This window comes from Gorilla gorilla, chromosome 1 (genome assembly GCF_029281585.2).
Source record: "Gorilla gorilla gorilla isolate KB3781 chromosome 1, NHGRI_mGorGor1-v2.1_pri, whole genome shotgun sequence".
Classification (NCBI taxonomy): Eukaryota; Metazoa; Chordata; class Mammalia; order Primates; family Hominidae; genus Gorilla; species Gorilla gorilla.
The window spans coordinates 52,274,934-52,299,610 of record NC_073224.2 but is presented as its reverse complement, the minus strand read 5'-3'; the positions used below and the strand labels follow the sequence as shown (position 1 = coordinate 52,299,610).

Genomic DNA, 24,677 nt, shown 5'->3' with positions numbered 1-24,677 from the left:
CGCCTGCGCTCAGGCTCCAGGGTGGGAGCTCAGCGAGAGACCCCTCTTCCAATGCTACCAACTAGGGTGCTGAGGCCAAAAAAACTTGGGGCAAGCCTACCAAACCTCCAGATCAGTGTCCCCACCCAACTTCTTTTTCTGCCTTCCATCTGTTGGCCCTGCCTGCTTGTGAATAACCTTACACATTTCTATGACTTCTTGAAAAGTCCCAAATGCATGCCAGTCCCACCTGCTCAAGCACGCATGTGTGAGACTCCCCCTTTCAGGGAGAAGGCCTAGGAGCCCTCGGCGATCCAACCTCTTCCTCTCTCCCAAATCACACCTTCAACAGCAAGGAAACCCAAGAGAGGGGCAGAGGGAGAACTACCTCCAGGCCAGCACTGCAGGCCTGGGCCTGGCCTCAGCAGCTGGGTAACAGAAGCCGGAAAAGGACTTCCTTCCTCAGCAGAGCTGGGAATCTAGGCCAGAAATGGAGAGGAGAGGACAGGAGCATAAGGGGGGCAGTATATGCAAAAGCTGGTGGAGGTGCAGGGCCCAGGGTCGTCTAGGTCCCGCGAGGACTCGAGTGAGGGGTTCTCCACATCCTGAGAGGACCAAATCTCCAATCTAGGCCCTCTCAGATCTAAGACTGAAGTGCAGCCAAAACCTGGAGGTGGTGAGGCTGGGCTGCGGGGCTGGGCCTGGTGGGAGAGCCTGGGAGGAAGGAAGAGTGTGGTGGGGCTGGGGGAGGTGGCAGGAAACCCAACCCTCCCACGGGACTGCCTCAAGGTTCTTATCTGAGAGCAGCCTGCATCCTGAACCCACTCACCCCCTCAGTATCAGCCCCTCCTGCCAGGCAGGGGTAGAAAATCTCAGGGCTTCCTTGGGAACTAGCAGATTTCTAGAACCCCCAGAGCGTCCTTTCCGCCCCCACCCCAGGCAGTTGTCATGTGTTGGGGGTCTGGGGGCTGGGCCAGGAGACAGCATTGTGCTTTTCTGTTGGGTGGGAGTGGGGCTCCTAGGCCAGGAGTCATGCACACAGGTCCCCTGGGGACTTGCTTGATCTTCTCTGTGGAAGGCCTTCCTCTCTATGCATTCAAGTGAGAGTATGAGGGGTGTGATCGGAGGACCACTGACCCTGTCCCACCTCACTAAGAATATTTCACCTGAGTCTTAGCAGGAAGGTAGAACTTGACAGCTCCCACTACCTCCGGACCCAGGGGCTCCAGGATTTGGGGTGCTGCAAGGGAAATGGCAGTATCTGTGCAGCCCAGAGCCCTAGGACTTCTCTCCATGGGCTGCTCCTTCCCTGCTGGTATTTCCTGATTGCTCACAGGTATTCTCACATTTCACCCTCACTGCAGCTTACAGAGGGCCCTGAGCATCAATCAGCCTTCACAACTAGTAAGTGGCACGTCAGAATTCAAACCTGTGTAATGGTGTCAGCAGGAGCTCCAACTTACCCACTATGTCCCCTTGTTCCCTTCTAACAGTGGCAGGCCACCTGGCACTCTCTCTGCCAGGCAACCCTGAGTCTAGGACCCCTCCTGTTCCTCTAGGGGAAACTGTGTACATAAGTACACAAGGGCACATTTGAAGGGTACCCTGGAGTTGTACCATACAGAACCCTGCCTCTTTCCTTTCCCTTAGCTTCCAGATGAGGAGGCAGAGGCCAGAAAGGACCCCACAATATCCTTAAATTTGAAATAAGCCCAGATAGCTGGGCACAGTGGCTCACACCTGTAATCCCAGCACTTTGGGAGGCCAAGGCGGGCAGATCACCTGAGGTCAGGAGTTCGAGACCAGCCTGGCCAACATGGTGAAACCCAGTCTCTATTAAAAAATACAAAAATTAGCCGGGCGTGGTGGTGCTTATGCCTGTAATCCCAGCTACTCAGGAGGCTGAGGCATGAGAATCGCTTGAGCCGGGGAGGCGGAGGTTGCAGTGAGCTGAGTGAGATGGCGCCACAGCACTCCAGCCTGTGCGACAGAGTGAGACTCTGTCTCAAAAAAAGAAAGAAGTCCAGAAATGAATCTTCCAACCTGACTGCCAAATCTTATGCTCTAGACATAGATCAACCATCCTTGCATCTAGACCTGAATGTAAGAGAGAGAGAAAGCAAGCAGTGGCACTTATAGGGCACTCCTAAGAAGTGAGACACAGGTCTCTCCTTTCTCTATTCCCAAAATGTGCTTCCTCCAAGTGGACAGAGATTGATTGGGGGCAGGAGCGGCTCTGAAGCCTAAGAGAGGAAAGCAGATCTTATCTGTCTGCTGTCACACAGCTGTACCATCCGAGAAGTGATAACCTTGCCCCTGCCTCTCTTCCACTGCAGCCCTCCAGAGCCCAGGGTAGTGGAAAGGGGGTTGCCTCAGCTGGTCCACATCAGACTTTCCAGGGAGGCTGCTTTCCAGAGAGGGCACTGGATGGAGAGGAGCTGGAGGCACGCCTTTGGGAGGAGGATAACTAGCTGCACGGGCCAGCTGGGGAAAAGACTTGTTGGCAGGAGAATGGGGAGAGACAGTAATTGTCATTTCTCCCCTGGGCTCCACAAGGGAACTTCTGCCCAGTCCTCCTTTTGCCCCAGCCATAAAAACACCACACATAATCTAGAGCAGGAGATACAGCACTACCCATATAGTCTCCCCAAGCCCACCCCTCCCCACAAATACACACATCTCTCCATAAGCAGAATCTGCAAGCAGATATGACCTAGTCTTTGCCTAATCCCAGCTCCAAGCTCTTTCCACAGCCGACTTGGCTCAGGATGTCAGACAACCCTGCTGGAAGACAGAGCTCCTGGGGAAAGTGCTACGTGGCCAAGAGTGTGCCCAGAAAGCAGGAGTCTTGACTGTGGGATTGGGGCGGAGCTGCCAGTCCGGTCCCAGCACCAATCCCATGAAGCCCCCTCACAATCTTATTACCAGGAAGGCAGGGGCTACCTCCCACCCATTCACTCACTTCTGCAGGAACTCCTCCAGCCCGCAGGGCTTTAGCACAAAGTCACCCACGTCCACATTCCTCAGGTCATCATGGGTGTAGCACAGGGTCTGGTAGATAAGCAAGTCTACAGTGGAGGAACCTGTGAAGGGTAAGGTAGGGGGAGCAATCATGATGGATGTCAAGGCAGATGGGTCTCAGTTTCCCCACCCTGATCCCCCTTCCCAGCTAAGTATTCTCCAGCACCATCACCAACCAGATAAAGCAGGCAAGTAGTTCAGAGTTGAGGAAAGTGACTGCACTAGAATGCTGGCCCCATAGCCAGCCCCTCACCCCCAAAGGAGCATCCTCACTGCCCTTCATCTGGGCCACAAGATGAGGTGGAAATCGAGTCCAAAACACAGTCATCCCCACCCCACTTCAAGGGATGCTCACATCCTCTCCCCCCTCACTAACTTACAGTTGCAGGTGAAAGTGAGTGCCTCTTGAAGCCTGTCACACAACACAGTCACCTTCAGGTTGACCTCATCCCCGAGGTGCTCTGGGCTAGGGGTGACAGCACTCCAGACATAGCCAGTGAGGAAGTAGTCTTGGATGTCAGAGCCAGATCGAAGGCTGTACAGGAAGAAAAAAAACCCTCACTGTGCCTTTAGAAGAGAGTAGTCAAGAAGACGTCTGTTGGGAACCTCATGCTCTGAGGCTCAAGAGCCCCTCTGTCCCCACTCAGCCCAGCCCTCCAAATTTGCAGGCCAGGATGGGGGCAGTAGGGTAGCAGCTCTGAGAAACCCCTTCTTGACACTTCTAATTGCAAAATGTTTCCCACCATTGAACAGTACAAATAGTTCTAAAATGACAAAGCTTTCCATGCTAAGTTTAATGGAAAATTTTTTATGAATCCATTTCCTTTCTCTTTTAGTTCCAGATAACACTCTTATCGCCAGCTGGGGTGCATTTGCTCTTAAGGGCAACTGAGGGTCAGACTCTAGAGTGATCAGGATACTTTGACCATTCAATGGAGGTTTCATGAATTTTGCTAAAAATGTGAGACTTCTAAGATTTCAAAAACCCTGCAGACACTTGTTGTAGGAAGCATTTTCATAGCTATGAACTGAGATTTACTTATTATGGTGCTTCTTCCCTCCTAAAGAAAGTTCGGAAATGGATGGCCCCCCTCCCCATCCCCGACAGCCCTCCCAAATCCCCTGCCCCATTCTTTAACTCTTACATATCCAGCATGTGGCAAAATGCAGCAACCTCCTCATCTCTCTCTTCTGAGACCTCAAACAACTCATGGCCATTGGCAACAGTGTGGGGCCGGGAGCCCACCTTTAAGAGAAGAGCAGACGACTCAGTGCCTTTTTCCTCATGGTGTCCCCTCCCTATGAGGTACTCCAGACCTAAACTCAAACTCTAGATGAAAAGACTTTCTAGTCACTCGACATTCAATGAAAGGGGCACAAGAACTTATGGGACATCCGGGAATACATGTATCTGCTGTCCTAGGAGACCAGGAGCCAAGTTGAAGAAGCAGGCGAAGCTCTGGCTGAGATGGACAAGAGCGTGGCCAAAGCCACTTCAGGAGGGGACAGTCTGATAAGCATGAGGCAGCCAGTAAGGCAATCCAGTGCTGTTGGGCCTCTCCTGCAACACGGGCTTTCCGGGGGATTCTCCCAGAGGCGTGACAGGGAGCAGAGCAGGCAGCTGTTTTTCCCAGCCCCTCTACTGAGGCTAGAGCAGGTGGGCTGCCCAAATGGTGCCCAGGGAAGCTTGGCCCTGGTCTAAAGCCTCAATATCCACAAGCCCCAGGGACCCAAAGCAGAGAGAGACCCAGAACCCTTAGATAGAGGAGATGACTCAGACACATGTGCCTTCTGGGTAAATGCTATTTGAGGAAGAAAGCGTCAAAGCAGTGGTCTGGGCAGGGGAGGACCTGGTAGAAGTTTGGCTCCTCTGGCTTCCGAGTCAGCCGGCTCTGAACGGCCGGAATGTCAGGGAGCCTGCCTTGGCCCCACTTCCTCTCTCAAAATACGTGTGTGGTGATAGGATTCTCAGACAAGGTCCCAAACGGTCTCCCATCCCAGAGCTGCTTTCAGTCACCCAGGAGGGTTCCTAAAGAAGCCCCTAGCAAGGCCTGTAGCCCAGCCCTAGGGAGAAGGAAGTGAGGGGGAGGGAGAGCTGGTGCATGACAGCTTTCTGCCTGAGGGGTCTGCTCAGGGCAGCCTGGGAGGCCACACCGGGGACGAGGCTTCAGCTCCGATGGAGATTTGGCGGCATGTGGTTCCAACAGCTGTTTCTGGGGGGAGTCTAGCTCTGGCCTGTGCACATAGCAACGCCTCACATCTCTCACCCAACCTCTTGGTTACTCTCAAGTCCTCCCTGCCTCTTGGGGCAGATGACAGCAACTGAGCTCCTCATTTGAATATCCAGACTGTTTCCTCTGGTTGACCCTCTCTTGTTAGCCTTGCTCCCCTGGGTGTGCATGGGCGGCGGGGGGTGGGGGTGCACAGAGGGGAGGGCAGCAGTGGGGACAGTTGGCATGTGAGGCCCTGGCTCTGCCAAGTTCATGCCTGTGTCCCAGTCAAAACAATAGCACCACTGTCAGCAATTAACCCACAAGAGAAAGGAGAGAGAGAGGAAGAAAAAGAGAGAGAGAGAGAGAGACAGTGGGGGGAGGGAAGAGAAGGCAAGAGAGGGAGAGAACAGAGTGGTCACTGAAGGCCACTCTCATGCCCTTTCTGTACCACTCACTGGCACCATAAGAAAACAAAAGCCACTTACGTTTGCCCAGCTGGCAGGCCCTGGTGGCATCACCCGATGCTGGCTGGGGGAGTCTGCCGGGCAGAGGCTGGCAGCAGGGGTATCAGGCTGGCATTTGGAGCCAGCCATTTCCAGAGCTGGCTCCACTGGCCTGGGATAAGGAGGTTCCCTCTGGCTGGAAGCCCGACGAAAGCGGGGCGGTGGTATAGGCCGAGGGCCCAAGGGGTCCCCCCTCCCAGCAGGCTGAGCCCCTGCAACAAGCTGAGCTGGGGAGGACCAAGGCCGCATTTCCCCACTCAGAACTGGCAGGAGCTTTTTGCTTTGTGTCCGCTTCTTCAAGGAGATTCTGGGCTGAGCTCTGTCTCAGAACTCTGATGACATGCAGGGGATGGGGAAGGGTGAGGGAGTAGGGGAGGCAGGAGAGAGAAGGAGTGACAGAGGTGACCACCTACCAGGGTGCCCTGACTCAGTGAGCAGGCCCAGCTGGGCGTGAGGAACTCAGAGCTGGGAACAGGAATCTCCCAGTCCCTATAAATAGCGGGAACAGCCCCACCTCTCAGAGCACGGCCTTTAAAAATCCCTGAGCTCTAGGGATGTGGCTTATCCCAGGAGCTGATTCTGCTTTTGGGGGGACTCTCTTAGCAGAAGCAGAGGAAGGAAGAACTATGTAGCTCTTCAGAGTTGGGAAGGTTCCCAAAGGCTAGACACAAGGTGGGAAAACCCCAGTGCCCCTTAAACAATGGCTAAGGAGGAAACCAGGACGGAATGAAGTAGAATGCTAAGCTGTCACAGAAGGCATCAGCAGCCAGGGGCATTGGCTTACGCCTGTAATCCCAGAACTTTGGGAGGCCAAAGTGGACAGATAACCTGAGGTCAGGAGTTCAAGACCAGCCTGGCCAATGTGGTGAAACCCCATCTCTACTAAAAATACAAAAATTAGCTGGGCATGGTGGCAGGTGCCTGTAATCCCAGCTACTTGGGAGGCTGAGGCAGGAGAATCTCTTGAACCCGGGAGGCAGAGGCTGCAGTGAGCCAAGATAGCGCCACTGCACTAAAGCCTGGTGACAGAGCGAGACTCCATCTCAAAAAAAAAAAAAAAAGAAGAAGGCATCAGCCATGGGGGTGTCACTTGTCTCTTGACTCCTTGCAGCCAGGGTTTCCAGGGACCAAGGATGAAACACAAATAGGCCTTCTGGTCCTACCCAGGAGATGCTGCTGAAGCTCCCCTAAACCAGAAAAAAGATCAGAGCTGCCCTGGCACCTGCCTGGGGGCTTTGACCTAGATAGTTCGCTATTTTACACTATGTACTGATAAAAATAAAACTATTTGTCATACTGCATATTTTTTCTAAATATTTTCATTGTGAGAAGAGAATGAGTAGAGATGAATAATGCAAGGGTTGCATGACAATGTGAATGTCGTCAGTGCCACTGACTGCACACTTCCAAATGGTTACTGTGGCGAATTTTATGTTACGTATATTTTATCACAATAAAGAACAGAGCAGGGAGAGAGAGAGAGAGAAAGGGAGAAGGAGAGGAGGAGAGAGAAGGCTTAGGAACGAGAGAGGCCAGGGCTGAATGCTGGCCCTGCTATTGCTTGCTGTGTGGCTTTGGACTATCAGGAAGGGTTGTTGTGGAGATCTGGACCAGGGTCTGGCATTCAGTGGGCACTAAACAAGTGGTTACTATTGTGAATGATCTTCATCGCCACGCAGCGTTTTTGGCAGAGCAGGGCCTCAGAGCAAGCGGAAGCAACTTGCTCCGGTCCAGAGGGCCATTCAGCCAGTCAATAATGAATCCCATAACTCCCAATTCAGTCCTTACATCAGGAAGCAGGCACACGCTAGGAACCAGGATTCCCAAATGCCTGCCCCAGAAGGGCCGTTTTGGCCAAGATACATGAAACCTGGCCCTGAGAAGGAGCCCTCCCTCTACTGGTGTCCACCCCTAATCAAGCCTCCCTTGGACCTCCCCCACCAGGGCCAGGGTCCCAAAGAGGGTAGGAGAGGCCTAAAGGGGTAAGGACTTGGCAGAGTTGGATGTAGAACAGCAGAGACTAGTCCCTGTTTCTGAAGGACATGGAGAAAGGAAGGCAGAAGAAACACAAGAAGGTCCTCACCGGGGCTGCAGAAATCCGGCGGTTCTTGCCAGGCGTCGCATTCTTTCGGTTGCCATAGCGGGAGGCATAGGTGCGGGGGGGCACCTGAGGGGGCATAGTCTTGCTCCTGGCCACGGGTTTTCCAGAGGTGTCTTTGCTGAAGTCCAGCGGCCCTCGGCCCTCCTTCCAGCCCCTGGTGGCATCCCGCAACATCTCCGCATCATAGGTTGATTTCAAGTTGAGCCTAGTAATTGCATCATTGATACCATCATAGTCCACAGACCCCAGTAGGCGCCCCTGACCCCCACCTCCCGGCACCTCTTCCTCTTCTAGGATCCGATGCTCTAGCAGTTTGCCCGGCAATTGTTCGACCAAAGAGAAAGTGTTGATGTCACTGGGCTGGGAGATCTTGGAGGATGAGGGGGACCCCTTTCTGGGAGGCAGGGGAGGGGTATCCCAGATAGAAGCTCGGGGAGGCAGAGGAGGTGGGGATAGTTTCTTGCAAGAGCCCTCTATGTCCCCTGGTCCTGGGGACGAAGAGACTCCCCCATCTGAACCATCAAAAATGTAGAGATAGTCTCCAGACAGGGAGCCTTTGGGCCAGGGATCTGAGCCAGGCTGTGGCCCTTGGGAGGTAGAGTGGTTGGGCGGCCCTTCCTGTGGGGAGAGTGAGTTGTAGTTGAGGGTAGGATCAGAGCCAGAGAGACCGCGTAACAGCTTGAGGTCGGTCCGCCTTCCTGCTGGCTTGCTGTAAAAGTCTACCCCAGGCTCATCCCAGCTGATGAGAGAGGGGTCTGCGTTCTGCTTGGCTCTGTTCTCCTCCTTGTCATGCCGGAGCCGGGACAGGGCATCATACTCCATCTGCAGGGCTTCGGCCATCGCTAGCTCTTTGCGGCTGATGCCCACTGACTCCAGGGACTTCCAGTGTTCCCCACTGCCCTGAGTCGAAGACATGGTGAGGATGGGGGACACAGGCAACAAAGTCTCTACTTCCTGCCAACGTCAGTTCTGGAGGGTTGTGACATGGTGTCTGGGCGCCTGCAGGTGAGGGGTAAAAATATCAATCAGTCACAAAGAGAGATTTACTAATCATCCATAATAATCCAATTTAGGTGATATTATCTGGGCCAGTGCCTGCTTCTTCGTTGTGTACAACTAATGGAATGTACAGGAAGATGGAGGAAAAAAGGGATACCAAGACAACTTTACCTATTTATTATATCCAACTATCCATCCATTCATTTCTACATGCCTCATCTCTGCGCCCTAATCCCTATACTCACCTCTGTCATTTGTGCCCCAAGAAGAGAGAGAGGCATCTCTTTTTTTTTTTTTTTTTTGAGACGGAGTCTCGCTGTGTCACCCAGGCTGGAATGCAATGGTGCGATCTCAGCTCACTGCAACCTCCACCTCCCAGGTTCAAGTGATTCTCCTGCCTCAGCCTCCCTAGTAGCTGGGATTACAGGCACCCACCACTGTGCCCGGCTAATTTTTGTATTTTTAGTAGAGACAGGGTTTTGTCATGTTGGCCAGGCTGGTTTCGAACTCTTGACCTTAGGTGATCCACCCGCCTAGGCCTCCCAAAGTGTTGGGATTACAGGCGTGAGCTACCACGCCCAGCCAAGAGGCACCTTCTATTAGCCAAGAAGAAGAGATGGAAGCAAAGCTTCTCCAGTCAATTTGAAGAGGACAGCTCTCATACACTACTGGTGGGGAATGTAAAATGGTACAAACACTTTGGAAAACAGGCAGGTTCTTAAAAAGGTAAACATACACCTAACACAGGATTCAACTATCACTCCTACTTATCCAAGAAAAATAAAAGCATATGTCTACACAAAGACTTGTTCATGAATATCCACAGCAGTTTTATTTGTAATATCCCAAAATGTCCATCAACAGTGAATGGATTTTTTAAAATGTGATGTCTATACAATTGAATACTACTTGGCAATAAAAAGGAATGAATTATTGACAAATGCAATAACAAGGCTAATCTTAAAATAGCTTTGCTGAGTAAAAGATGCCAGACAAAACAGTATGAGTACATATGATTCCATTTATATAAAATTCTGGAAAATGCAAACTGATCTATAATGACAGAAAGCAGATCAGCAGTATCTGGGGGACAGAGTGGAAAGAGGGGTGGATTACAAAGGGACACAAGGGAACCTTTGGAGGTGATGAATATGTTCATTATCTTGATTGTGGTCATGGCTTCATTGGTATACTCACATGTCAAAACTTATCAAATTACACACTTTCAATCTGTATATTTTATTATATGTCAATTATGCCTCAATAAAACTATAAATGAAAAGTACAAGAGAACCCTGTGAAACGGACCTTGTAATTACTCAGCTTGCACTAGGATCCTCCCAAAATACACCAATATATAAAATAAAACAAAGCTTGCCAACAGGTGAGACCCGGCTACCTGATGTCTTACAGGTGTGCCAAAATATTGATTTTTTCCCCCAGCCCTCAGGAAGCCACACTGGATCTCCAGGCCAGTGCTTCCACTTACTTCAGTGGTGGTATCCTTTTCTCTAGAAGACATGACGTGAACAGAGTTGAGAAGCACTCAACAAATGGTGGTAATGACAAGGTCAGTCTGGCCCAGTGGTTCTCAACCCCAGCTGCAACATTAGCAACACTAGGGGAACTTTTTTTTTTTTTTGAGATGGAGTCTCACTCTTTCACCCAGGCTGGAGTGCAGTGGCAGGATCTCGGCTCACTGCAAGCTCCACCTCCCAGGTTCATGCCATTCTCCTGCCTCAGCCTCCCGAGTAGCTGGGACTACAGGCACCCACCACCACGCCCGGCTAATTTGTTGTATTTTTAGTAGAGATGGGGTTTCACCGTGTTAGCCAGGATGGTCTTGATCTCCTGACCTCGTGATCCACCCAGCTCGGCCTCCCAAAGTTCTGGGATTACAGGCGTGAGCCACCGCACCCGGCCCGACTGGGGGAACTTTTAAAAAGTACCGAAGCCCGGCCAGATACGGTGGCTCACGCCTATAATCCCAGCACTTTGGGAGGCTGAGGTGGACGGATCACCTGAGGTCAGGAGTTCGAGACCAGCCTGGCTAACATGGTGAAACCTCGTTTCTACTAAAAATACAAAAAATTAGCCAGGTGTGGTGGCACACGTCTATAATCTCAGCTACTCAGGAGGCTGAGGCAGGAGAATCACTTGAACCCGGGAGGCGGAGGTTGCAGTGAGCTGAGAGTGCATCATTTCACTCCAGCTTGGGCAACAAGAGCAAAACTCTGTCTAAAAAAACACAAAGTACTGAAGCCTGAATACTCTCAAGAGATTCTGATTTAATTGCTCTGTGGTAGGGTAATGGTATTTTTTTAAAACTCCCCAGGAGATTCTAATGTGTAGCCCAACCTCAGAACTGTGGATCTATGAATGTGTGTTTGTGATTAGGCTGGGGGAGACCAGTGTGAAGTAGTCACTTCTGACTCTTAGCATCAGCAGCCAAGAGGTTGACAGTTTCATAAAAATTATCAGAAAATGTTCATTCTATTGTACTGCTTCACCCAACAGGTAACAAACATGAAATTACACCTCATGATTAGAATGTTGAAAACATCAATAGGAAAAAGGCTCAGATAGACTCTTGGGTGGCAAGTTGCTTAGATTCAAAATAAGTTAGGACAAAGGTATCCCTTACCCTGGGGTGCCCTCCCAGGACCCTGGTACATCTGTCAGGTATAGGCACAGGACCCTGGTCTGAAGGGTTCTGGCTCAGTGAATCTGACAACTATTACACTTAGGAATTAGTTCACCAAGGACAGACCGGCCCAAGCCCAGCCTCAGAGTATCTAAAGCAGTTCACTGTTAACTTAATTTCTCTGCCTTTCCACAGCTCCTTACAGATCACTTTTTATCCACAGTGGGTATGAGGGAGTCTTGCTATTTGAAATTCAAAGGAGTAGCATAAGCAGATGGAGATATCCAGAACCTAGCTGCCTAGAGCTGGGAGACTAGTCCCAGGAAAAGGAGGGCCTAGTGCCTTATAGACAGGAGATACCAGATAAATGCTCAAAGTTGGATTGGGCTTAAGTATGTTAATCCAGAGAATGACTGTGTATTTTCAGCGCTGAGCTAGGACAAGCAGAGTATTAAGATTTGCCTTAGCAGGCACTATTGTAAGAAGGAAAATTCAGGCCACTGGAAATAATCTTTTTCAACTTCGAGCCTCTCTTCCAACACCCACTTATGCATACTTGCACTCAGCTTCACTTTCTTCCTTTTGGCCCAGGGGAAGCAGATTCCTGCCTCCTGCTGAGGCATAATCCTCTTCTGCTCTTGCCCCATCCACTTCATCTCTAGGATAATGCTCCATGGATTTCCCTTCCCTCTCCTGTATCTTCAATCTCTTCTCCTTAACATGGTTTTTCTCTTCAGCACATAAACATGCTTCACCTAATCTTAACAAGAAAGGAAAAACTCCGAACCCTAAACACCTCCCCTTGACTTTTTTTTTTTTTTTTTTTTTTTTTTTGAGATAGAGTTTCGCTCTTGCTGCCCAAGCTGGAGTGCAATGGCGCGATCTCGGCTCACCGCAAGCTCCGCCTCCCGGGTTCAAGCGATTCTCCTGCCTCAGCCTCCCGAGTAGCTGGGATTGCAGGCATGCGCCACCACGTGCAGCTAATTTTGTATTTTTAGTAGAGACAGAGTTTCATCATGTTGGTCAGGCTAGTCGCGAACTCCCGACCTCAGGTGATCCGCCCGCCTCAGCCCCCCAAAGTGCTGGGATTACAGGCGTGAGCCACCGTGCCTGGCTCCCCTTGACTTTTTGTCCTCTCTGTTCATCCTTCCGTTCTCAGCCAAGCTTCCAGAGAATGGACTACACCTGATGTTTCCAAATTCTCCCTTCCCGTTTACTCTTTAACTCATTGTAATCTGGTGTCTGCCCCCCACATCCCACTAAAACTGCTCCAGCAACAATGCCTGGGCTGCCCAGTCCGGTAGCCATTTCCACCTGCCTGGACATTGCTGCTGTATTTGGCTCTCCAAACCATTCCCTTCTTCCTTAAACCCTCTCCCCCTGGCTTTCATGAAGATATTTTTTTCTTGTTCTCCATCTCCTCCTTCTTTGTCTTCCTCTTCCTTTGTCCACCCCTGAAATGTTGCTGTTGGCTCAGGATTCTATTCTCAGCTTACTGTTAACTCTACCCGCTCTGCTTGGGCAATCTCATCTATTCTTGTTTCCTATCCATACTACTCACATGTTGATGATTCCAAATATGTATCTCTCCTTCAAGTTTACATGCCCACTCACATCTCAAAATCCAAATGTCCAAAACTCAACTATCATCTTCATTCCTCCCCACAATCTGCTCCTTGCTCCTGGTTCCCCATTGTGGTGAATGGCACCACCCAGTACCCCAAGCTAAAAATCCTGCAGTCATCCTAGAGTCCCCCTTCCTTTCACCCCTCTCTTTAATTGCCAAGGCCTGCCACCTTTTCCTCCTCAATACTTCCCAAAGCTAATCTTTCCTTCTATCCTAACTGTGGTTGCCCTAATTGAAGCCCTTATCTTCTCTCGTTTGGGCTATTACAATGGCCTCCTAATAGTCCTTCCCCCTACTAACCTTGGCCTCTTCAAGGCTTTTTCACAGAACATCCTGAGGGCTCTTCCTAAAATGTAAATCTGATCACCTCGCTTCCTGCCTAAGATATTTCAAAGGCTCTCTGATTTCTCTATAAGACTCTCTCCTGCCCTGCTCTCCCTCTCACCTCCAACCATTCATGACCACGTATGTGATACCTCCGTGACTTGGTTCAAATTGTTCCAATTTGCTATTTGCTATTGGCTCCCAATAGCAACCAGTGTATATCTCAAACACAGGCTTAAGAAATTTTATTCAAAAGTACATGTTTATGGATCCATCACCCCTACTATGTTCCTCAAGTTCCAAATTCCCATCATTTCCACTGAGCTTGAACTGGAATGTCAGGGCAGAACCTTCTGGGAGGTGGGGAATTTTCAGACTTGGAGATGGGTGGTCAGGATGTAGGTGGTGTGCTCCTTAGTATCCTTCAGACACAGGACTGGGTTTTGGAACTAACCAGGTTGGAATGGCATCTGTAAGGCAGGTGCAAGGATGGCAAGAAAACCACACACAGTCCCTTCCAGCTCTGGGATTCCTTGATTCCAACCTACTGATTCCTTAGGTCAAATCTCTCAGAGGACTCCAAAGTCACAGGAAAGAGAAGGAAAGGTCCCAGGGTGATCCAAGCAGGCACTGTTCCTGAAGCTCTTCCCAGACTGGAATTCAGACAGAGGAAAGGCAAGCTACCCCTCTCTAACCATCATCCTCCTGGCTCTGGGCCAGGCCGCCACTAGACTGTCTCAGCCACACAGGGAAAGAAGCCCAGCCCTCTGACAGATCTCACGCCCAGGGCCACACTGGCAATGCTCCTCCCAAAGGCTCAGCACTCAGCTCACTATGATGCTGAGAGGTGGCAGTAAGGAAATAAGACAAACAGCATCCCCCACAGGACCAGGAAGGCCACCCCCAAGGTGAAGCGAAGGTTCAGAGAGCAGCAGCCAGACACAAGGGAACTCCAGAGACGGAAAGACAGGAGCAACCAGTCCCAGCGACCTTGAAACACAGCGAGCTGGCTTCCTCTAAAAATTCAAGCCCTAGATTTCATTTTCCAGGACTAGAGGACATGCAGAAAGTATTTTAGGAATCAGGGTTTCATGTTTCCTGCCTCCCCCCTTCCCCAATTCAATTCTCTCTCTGTCAGGCTCTACATTAGAAATTGCTCTCGGGCCAGGCGTGGTGGCTCATGTCTGTAATCCCAGGACTTTGGGAAGCCGAGGCGGGGGGATTGCTTGAGCCCAGGGTTCAAGACCATCCCTATGGAGGGGGGGAAAATAGCTGGGTGTGGTGGCATGGACCTATAGTCCCAGCTACTGGGAAGGGTTAAGTGGATGGATCGTTTGGACCTGGGAGTTTGAGGCTACAGTGAGCCGTGATCGTGCCGTTGCACTCCAGTCTGAGTAACAGAGACCCTGTCTCAAATTGAATTAAATTAAATTTAAATTTAAATTAAGATTGCTCCATTCCCTTAGTCTTCAAGGGCTACTAGGGATTCTGTATAAAAACAAATAGCCATGTCGGTCCCTTGAAAGAGGAAGGGTAGATCAGGGCCTGTGTCTCTGCTACTCTGCAGCCCATCCAGGGAGAGATGGCTGGGGCCAATGCCACTATGTCGCACAACTCTAGGGGGCACCCCACACATTGTATTCTATGTGAATGATACCCCCGACCACAAAAATGAAAACCATGTGAATGGTGCCTCCTGGAGTTATACACCTTGGTGGTTCAGGCTGCGTTCTCTCCTAACGTCCACCTCTTAGAAAACAGATGGAAATCGTCCAGAAGGTCTGTTACAGCCAGTTTTCTTTCACCACCTGCCTGCAATAATTGTTAACATTTCTCCACATTTGCTCTCTTTCTTGCTCTGCTTTACCATTTAAAAGTAAGATGCCCTTTGCAAAGCGTTTGTAAGAAACACTTTGCCTCTAAAAACTTCAGCCTGAATCTCTAAGAGCAAGGGCATTCTCCTATGTAAAACACAATGCCATGAGCACACCCACAAAACTTAACATTGACAACAATAATATTATCTAATGCACACTCCACATTTGAGTGACCGCAATTGTCATCTGCGAGGCTTTAAAAATATACACATTCCCGACCTCTCCTCTGGAAGTTCTGACTCAGTAGGGTGAGTCCCTGGATGCTGGATGCTTCAATAGCCCCTAAAGTGATTCAAATGTGCAGCCAGGTTTGACCCCACAGAAGAGGATTTCAGAACTCTCAGGAAGACAAGAGGACCTGGGTAGAGGCACCCCAAAAAGCACCAGTCAGCTGACGAAACAAGAGGACATGCCTATGGCCAAGCAGGTCGGTGCCAGGGTCTGAGCTGCACCAGGCACCAAACTCAGTCTCACAGCTGCCCACAGATGGCTGAGGGCTGGGGAGGAAATGGGGTCAGGACACAGTGACACAATGGTTCAGAGTCAAAGGGTGGAAAGAAAGGAGAGGGCACTCCCTCCAGTGGAGCTGGCTCTGTTTAGTCCCTGTGCCAAAGAGGGAGGAGCCCAGGGGCCACCACTGGAGCCAGTGGGTGGTGAGGGTTCCTGCTGTCTTGCTGGAAGGCACCCTAACAGAATTGTTCTGCTTGGGACTGGGAGAATCTAGAGGGGACTGGGTCATCTCTTCCCCATACCCTGAGCCACAGATTGGATCCCAAAGGGTGTTGAGTATCAGCTACATGCCAGGCCAGGCACATACGTATCTAAAGACTACAAGTATTCAGATGACTATGGCACAATTCCAGGGAGCTTACAATCTAGCAAAGGTGGCAGACACAGACATAAAGAATTCAATCCCCTCTTGGGGTGTAAAGCAGGAAGCAAGAAGGTACTGCATGTCTTGGACCATCTTCAGTGGGCAGGGAAAATGGAAAGCTCTCAAGCAAGGCGGTGAAGAACATGCAGGGTTTCAAGCCCCCAGTCTTGGGCATCCTGATTTTCAGTAGATTTTACTAAGGGGAGAGACTCAGCTCTAGGACTTCCCCAGGAAGGGACCCTCAGCACTTCCCCTAAGGACAGGCAGGGTCAGGGAGTCAGAGGCCATTAGGACTTAAACCCTTTGGTGTCCAGGTTTTTCTCTTCAGAGAGGACCTCCACTTCTGCCCATCCCCCAGCACCCACACTCACCCATACCCCCAATCCCACCTCCTTTGCAGCCAGGGACCCTGCCTCGCATCTCACTCCACACACATGCCGCTGGCTCCAACTGCCCCTCCCACAGCCTGGCTCTAACAGGGAACATCAACACACTGCCAGGAATCCGACTCCTACAGCAGGGAGGTGTATTAAGGTCAAGCAAGCCGGCTCCCCCAGCCTCCAACAGATGTGCATCTGATCCCTGCTTCCTTATGGAAAACCCACAGGTTGGAAAAACCTTATGGAAAAACCACAAAAAAGCTCTATAAGCTTTTTTGATGGCAGGTCTATTACAGAATCACATGCATCCATAAGGTCTTTCTCTTCTCTAGTGTGCATGCCCTCTGGGTGCCTCTCATCTAGTTCCAAATGTGAGAAGACAAAATAACAGCTTGTGTTTTCTTCCCACTTATACATCCCCTCTCTAGTAACCTCTATAGCTAAACTAAAGCAGCCGCACATGGTCTGGCATTTCCTACCAGGACTTACTCTCCATTATTCTACTCTCTGGGCATACCATACCCTGGACTCTCCATTAATTTGAAGCCAAAGTGCACACAAGAGTTTAATGGAAATCTTTCTGGGTCCTAGACAATCAGAGGGACAGAAGCTTGGAGCCTGTGGGACACAGCCACATAAAGTCAGGTCTGCATGCACTGCTGACTCCAACTCAGAGACCCCGATTCTAGCTCAGAAACCATTTGGTCTCATGCACACACATAGAATCCTTGGAGATCATAGCTCCTGCTACATACCCTGTAGACTGTGGGCTCTGCGTATGAGGAGAGACCAGGATGGAAGAGGTGAGGCAGCTTGTGGCTCCTCTAAAAACTTTCCTTCCTCTAGAGTTGGCAATTTTGATTGCAGGGTCAGGGACCAGAAGCTGGCAATCAACTGAATGGAACATTTGGCAAAGAAGGAAGAAAAGCTTTGGCAGTTATGTGTATTTCTAACCCAGGAATCATCCCAGGAGCCAGAGCAGCTACATCTCTGTCTGGTTCCTACTTCCTGCTTCCTCCTCCCCTCTTCCCTCACCCAAGAACCAATCCTTCTCATCCAGTTCACCCCAGGTTCCCTCTAAGGGCATGGTAGTTATGAGGGACTCCTCCAGCTTTCTTGGCCTTCCAGAGAAAGGTAGGGGGACAGGGAAGGTCCCAGGATTACCTCCCCTGACCAACCTTGGCCTCCAGCTGAGGAGACCACCGAGGGAACTTCTTTACACACAACTTTCACACCAGCCCATCCTGTATCAGAAAAACAACCACAGAATTTCCAAAAAGCAACACCTAGGAAACCCTAAACGCTCTGAAAATACTGTAGATGCTGTGAAGTATAAAGGAAGGTCCTCTGAAAGAGGACACAGAAAATGGGTGGAGTTAGAGACGAAGATACAGTAGCTCTCTTTAGGCCTGGCCTCCCCCATCTACCACCCTCCTCAGCTTTGCCTCGACACAGCATTTGCTTCCTATAAACTGAGGTCTTCTGCAAGGCCCAGATTGTCACCACTGTCACCTCCAGCCTCAGTTCAGCTTCCTTAGCTCATGCCCTTGGGAATCCAGTTCTGCAGGATTCATTCCTGTGTGGGCAGGGAAAACTCCCTGGAGGATGCCAGCCTGTTCAGCAGAGTCCATAAAGCAAGTCCCAGCTGTTCCCATCCAGCCAGGGCACCAAAGTGAGGAAACAACATAACAACAAGGCTCTGCTCTGCCTGGAGGGCTCATCAGAGAGAGGACAGGAGAGGCCACGGCAAAGGAGCTGCCTCCGCAGGTCTTCTGCACTGGGCTCGGCGGGGCTGGGCTAACCCATCCAGGTCTGCAAGGAGCAAGGAGGCAGTGTGGAGGCGTACTTCAAACGAGGGCCCAGCCCCATTCCAAGGGGACGAGGATGTACATCGGGGTAACTGCAGAGGCACTGGACTGACCAGAGAGCACTGAATAATGCCAGTGAGACCATCCTCCAGAAGGAAGACATCCTTGCTGGGCTGACACTTGCTTTTTGAGCAAGTGTCTCCAATTTGTTCAATTATAATGATTGTTAGGGTGCTTTCTGGTAGCACGTTTCTCAGATGTCCAAAAGGTTCTCTCTGGTCTTGAAGACAGGGTCCTCCTTTCTGTCCCAGATGAGAGGGAGGACCACTAAGGCTAAGTGACTTTGTACTGTCTCTCCAACTGGAGCTGTTCCAGAGTTGGGAAAAGATTGTAGACCCGATGAAGGGAGGCTGGCATGGTGGGAATACTCAGAAACACTCTTGGCCCCAGCCCTGTGCTCTCCCCTGCAAGTATACACTCAGCACAGATATGCCAGAGCCCCAGTACCCAGAAGGATCACACACATAAGAGTAGAGGAGGCAGGGCCAGCAGCTCCCAGGTGGTGGTGCTGTCTGTGGGGCGGATGGGGGTGACTGCCTGTAAGCCTGGGTGCAGGAGCCAATGGGCAGGGCCAGGCTGTGTGGGTGGTGGGCTGCCGGCAGCTGACAGCCACCTGCTCAGCTCTGAGAAGGGCCAAAGGAAGTCAAGCAGAAAAAGGCAGAGCCAGCCATTCATGGGAACCGGCTAAGGCGCCGACCAGCCCCCGCGCCACGCTTCTTTCCTCCCTTGGGATAGGAAGGCTCTCCACCACGTGCCCACAGCCCAGCCCACTGTCCCTGTGCCATCATGGTGTTCCTCAACCAGCAAGCTAGACTCAGAGTCTAATGATAAAGCAGGATATCTTCAGTTAATGCTAACTCCTCAAATATCAAGGCAATCCGTAATAGATTACAGTCACTCTTGGGGACCTGAAGCCATAGGGATCACACAAACCATGTGTAACCCCCAACCCCTCCACATACTTGTCCCCCTGTACCCCACACACACATCTATGTCTCCCCGCTACATACACACCACACACCTCCCATGCTTATCCCATACCCCTCACACCCTCCCCATACACACCCTGCTCTCCCTCGACACACACCCTCCTGCTCACTCACTCCCTCACCAGCTCTCCCAGAAGAGAAGAGAGGAAGCTGGCCTAGACCCATAAGGCCACATTCTTTTTTTTTTTTTTTTTTTGAGACATAGTCTCGCTCTGTTGCCCAGGCTGAGTGCAGTGGCGTGATCTCCGCTCACTGCAACCTCCGCCTCCCAGGTTCAAGCAATTCTCTGCCTCAGCCTCCTGAACCACAGGCACCCGCCACCATGCCCAGCTAATTTTTTGTATTTTTAGTAGACACGGGGTTTCATCATGTTAGCCAGGATGGTCTCGATCTCCTGACCTCATGATCCACCTGCCTGGGCCTCCCAAAGTGCTGGGATTACAGGCATGAGCCACCATGCCGAGGTCACATTCTTAGTGTCACTGGCAAAGAAGTCTGAGAAAAAAGGTTAAACCCAGAAGAAAAAGGAAAACAGGCCCTCTCAGCACCAGGGGGCAGCTCCGGCCCTTCCCCAAGCAGGCTGTTCTCTGCATTCCAGCAGGCTGAGGGCACTCAGGCAAAGAGAATGCCACAGAAGGAGCCTCAGGCAGAAGAGCTTCACAAGAGCCCTCTCCCAAATGCCCCCAGGCCTTCTGGCAGGCCTCCCTGGGTGGCCGGTCATTCCCTAAATCAGGAAGGTGTAAAGAAGCCGTGGGGTCCCCACAGACCAGGGTAGGAAAGGAAAGGGACACTGGTTTTCAAGCAGTTCCAGTCTTTCAATCCAGAGAAAAACAGAAAAATGAAACACCCCTAAACATCTGATACTCATTTACACAGGGGTGTGAGAGGCCAAGGTGTTAGTCCCTCCCAGGGACATTTGCATTAAAAAGCAGAGTCTAAGGAGGGGAGCACCCAACCCAACAGGCCCTGGAAATGGTAAGACTTCTATTTTCCCAGGGAGGAATGAGCCATGAAAAGATGGGGTGCTCTCTGTTAGGCCCCATAGCTCCATGGTCTCCCCCTGGTCTCTGCTCCTGAGTGTAGGAACCTCTTGCCCCTCTAGAGTACAGTCCCCACAATGCTGCCCACTGGGCAGCCTGCCCCTTTAAGGCACTGACCCCTCCAAACCCTGGCCTTGGCTATTCTTAGCCCAGGTTGATCCAGGTGGCCATGGTCCTCTGCCTACAGCCATGCAGTTCCCAAGCTGGGAGCCTCCATTCTTCCTGGTAGCAGGCCAGAAGGATATCCTGCTCCAGGGTCAGTCAAGGACACTGAACCCAGCGGGAAGACCAAGGATTCTGCTTTAGCCAGGTCAAAGGAGAAACCCTACTCAGGATGCAACGCCTTAAGAGAGAACTGAAGGCTGGGTGCAGTGGCTCATGCCTGTAATCCCAGCACTTTGGGAGGCCGAGGTGGGCAGACTGAGGTCAGGAGTTCGAGACCAGCCTGGGCAACATGGTGAAACCCCGTCTCCACCAAAAATACAAAAATTAGCTGGTGTGGTGGTGGGTGCCTGTAACACCAGCTACTTGGGAGTCTGAGGCAGAAGAATCTCTTGAACCCAGGAAGCAGAGGCTGCAGTGAGCTAAGATCGCGCCACTGCACTACACTCTGTCTCAAAAAAAAAAAAAAGAACTGAGAAACAAGATATTCTCCAAGATGCCTGTGGTGTCCCAGAATCCTCAAACCACAGGAAGAATACCTCGATGGGGGGAAGGGGAAGAAGGCAGTGGTCCTGATGGTGCCAGACCACAGGGGATCCCAGAAGGACTGCCCATGTCAGCCTGGTCACCCCTAGACATGTTGCAGCAGTAGGTTTCAGTTTCCCCTTAGCCCTGCTCACCTGCACGTACAGCGTGGTATGGACTCCCCATCCCTATTTCCATTTGCACCTGACTCTTAGGGTCCCAGAGCCATGGCTACCACTGGGGGTGCCTTTCTCTTCCTCCTGCTTTCTCTCTCTCCTGCTTCCATCTGAATTCAAGATCCTCAGAAAGGCCAGGCACAGTGGCTCACACCTGCAATCCCAGCATTTTGGGAGGCCAAAGCAGGATGATCGCTTGAGCCCATAAGTTTGAGGCCAGCCTGGGAAACATAGTGAGACTCCATCTTTACAAAAAATACAAAAATTAGCTGGGTGTGGTGGCAAGTACCTGTAGTCCCAGCTACTTGGGAGGCTGAAATAGGAGGCTCAACTGAGCCATGATTGAGACACTGCACTCCAGCCTGGGTGACAGAGAACCCTGTCTCAAAAAAAAAAAAAAAACGATCTTCAGAAGCCTTCCCTGGTTAAGCCTTCCAATATCTCCTCACTTTTATTCTCAGTGTCTCCTTAATACCCTGATACTCTGCGTTTCACACTGATAAAAATGGTGGCCCTGTCGCCTGGGGAACAAGAGCAATGCTTTTGCTTTGGATATTAACTGACCATTTTTGCATCTCTGTGCGTGGAATGGTTATGGGTCATGAAGATTTTGAAAAAAGAAAGTAACTTTAGCGAGGTGGAGGGGTATAGAGCAAAGAATCATGTCAATTAGTTTTGATGTTGCTTTGTACATGCCTTGATGCCTTTCTCTGATCTCTTATCCCCCCAATTTGCACAGGAAGGTCCCAAGGGAGACAGATGTCCTTAAGACAGAACCTAAGTCTACACTAAGCAAAGGGGACACTCGGCAGAAGGGTGAACCACTGGCACAGTATAGCATGCTCACATTCCACCAGCCCCTTGCCCATGTGACCCTCGCCCAGTGTCTCCCAGGGTAGCAACAGTCAGAGGTCATTCTCAGCAGGGATTCACTGACTGCTTAAGCTGGATGAGCGGCCAGGGTGTGACTGTGTAAGCATCCTGCACCAACAGTCCATAGGAACTGTGTCGAAACACCTTTCCCGTGTATGTGCCATTTCAAGGTCTGTGAAACTAGTACAGCCCACTGTAGCAACAGGAGTGAGGGTGTTACACTTTGTGCTGGTGAAAGGGAAAAAGAAGGAAGGCAGAGAAGTGGGGAGACAGGAGGGAAGACTACATGCATATGAGCATCACAGAAATGGAAGGAAATATACCTTTTTTTCCCCCCTCTGGTATTTTGTGCCAGGTATTGTCTTATTTAGTCCTCACAACAATCCTTAAATGTGGATGTTATCATCCTTCTTTTATGGAAGAGGAAAGTAGAAAACAGGAAAGGGATGCAATAATTGGCCCAAAGGTCACACAACTTGTAAATGATAGAATCAAGAGTTAAGCTGAAATGCGTGTGAGCCCAAACTTCATGGTCTTTTTCCCATCCTGTTGTGGAAACTCAGGCACATCACATTTGATTAAGTGTTTTAAGCTGATGGCCGGGCGCGGTGGCTCACTTAATTCCAGCACTTTGGGAGGCCAAGGTGAGCGGATCACAAGGTCATGAGATTGAGACCATCCTGGCCAACATAGTGAAAGCCTGTCTCTACTAAAAATACTAAAAATTAGCTGGGCATGGTGGCGCATGTCTGTAGTCCCAGCTATTTGGGAGGCTGAGGCAGGAGAATCGCTTGAACCTGGGAGGTGGAGGTTGCAGTGAGCCAAGATCGTGCCACTGCACTCCAGCCTGGGCGACAAAGCGAGACTCCGTCTCAAAAAAAGAAAAAAGTGTTTAAGCTGATGTTGGTGATTATTCTAGAACACCTCCATGCTCTCCACACCCCCATCCCAGAACATTTCACTCTCCCAGGCCACTCAAAAAAATAAACATAAAAATAAACAAACAAGCAAAGCAAACAAACACACCCCACAGTTTGGTAGACAAGAGAACCAATGAGCAGGGGGCACTGTGTGAAGTCATACAGCTGGTCAGTGATAGAGGTGAGACCAGAAGTGGGAGTCCAGGTCCTTAGACTCCTTCTCCAGTGCTCTTCCCAGGCTGAGCTATAACCAGTCTTCCAGTCTTTTTTTTTTTTTTTTTTTAATTTTAAGAGACAAGGTCTCACTCTGCCAACCAGGTTGGAGTGAAGTGGTGTGATCACGGATCACTGCAACCTTGACCTCCCAGTCTCAAGCAATCCTCCCACCCCAGTTTCACAAGTGGCTGGAATTACAGGGGTAAGCCACTGCACCCAGCTATCTCTCCCATTCTTAGAATCCTTCAGGAAAGGAAATCCCCCAGCCTTCCTGTTCTAATCTCTCTTAAATTGGTCCATTCCTTTCCAAGCCTCTGATGACTTTAAGTGAAATAACCTATATAAAGCATATATTGGGCACCAAAAAATTTGTTATTCCTTTCTTCTACCTGAATGATTATTCTTTTACCTGAAAAATTATTTTATTGGGCACCAAAAAAATTATTATTCCTTTTTCTCACCTGAATGATGAATGACTGAAACAGACCACTAACTAGTCTGTCTCCTTGCTGACCCCCTAAAGTATCTGCTTTCCACTGCCAGGATAATCTTCCTACAGGGCAGCTCTGATCATGTCATTCTTCCTTTTTTTTTTTTTGAGACAGGGTCTTGCTCTGTCGCCCAGACTGCAGTGCAGTGGCAGGATCTTGGCTCACTGCAACTTCCACCTCCCAGGCCCAAGCGATCTTCTCCCATCCTAGCCTCCTGAGAAGCTGGGACTACAGACATGGTCGCCACCACACCTGGCTAATTTTTTGTCTTTTTGGTAGAGATGGGGTTTCACCACGTTGCCTAGGCTGATTTCAAACTCAAGCGATCTGCCCGCCCCGGCCTCCCAAAGTGCTAGGATTACAGCCGTGAGCCACTGCACCCTTTTATTCATGGGGGATGTGCGATGGCTGTAATATAAGAACAATGCCTGCACATCCCCCATGAATAAAAGTGACTTTGCTCTTTTGAATATTTTTATAATTTTCAACGTGCTCTACTGCATTTATGTGCATTCTGCTTTGGATTATCCCTACTAGTGACTAGAATAAAAATAATAGCTTTTATTTGTATAGGTATTTATAGCTACAAAGCACTTTTATAGACATTAGCCCACTAATCTTAAGAATAAGGCTGGCCATGGTGGCTCACGCCTGTAATCCCAGCACTGGGAGGTCGAGGCGGGCGGATCACCAGAGGTTGGGAATTCCAGATCAGCCTGGCTAACATGGTGAAACCCTGTCTCTACTAAATATATAAAGTTAGCTGGGCATGGTGATGTGCGCCAGTAATCCCAGCTACTCAGGAGGCTGAGGCAGGAGAATCACTTGAACCCGGGAGGTGGAGGTTGCAGTGAGCTGGGATAGTGCCACTGCAC

The 24,677-nt window shown here is 50.4% G+C and overlaps 1 protein-coding gene across 4 annotated transcripts in view; it reads right to left on the bottom strand.

The window, feature by feature from the left end:
- PIK3C2B (phosphatidylinositol-4-phosphate 3-kinase catalytic subunit type 2 beta) overlaps nucleotides 1-24,677 on the bottom strand; it is a 71,633-nt gene that overhangs the window by 38,840 nt on the left and 8,116 nt on the right. For all 4 annotated transcript variants that reach the window (XR_010134983.1, XM_019029260.4, XM_055369029.2 and 1 more), the window contains 4 exons: nucleotides 7,800-8,816; nucleotides 4,146-4,246; nucleotides 3,381-3,535; nucleotides 2,942-3,062 (listed from right to left, as the gene is read on the bottom strand). Coding sequence is in view for 3 of the 4 variants with exons in the window: in XM_019029260.4 (XP_018884805.2) it covers nucleotides 2,942-3,062; nucleotides 3,381-3,535; nucleotides 4,146-4,246; nucleotides 7,800-8,732 (1,310 nt within the window). In the remaining variant the exon portion in view is untranslated. The remainder of the gene's footprint in view (nucleotides 1-2,941; nucleotides 3,063-3,380; nucleotides 3,536-4,145; nucleotides 4,247-7,799; nucleotides 8,817-24,677) is intronic.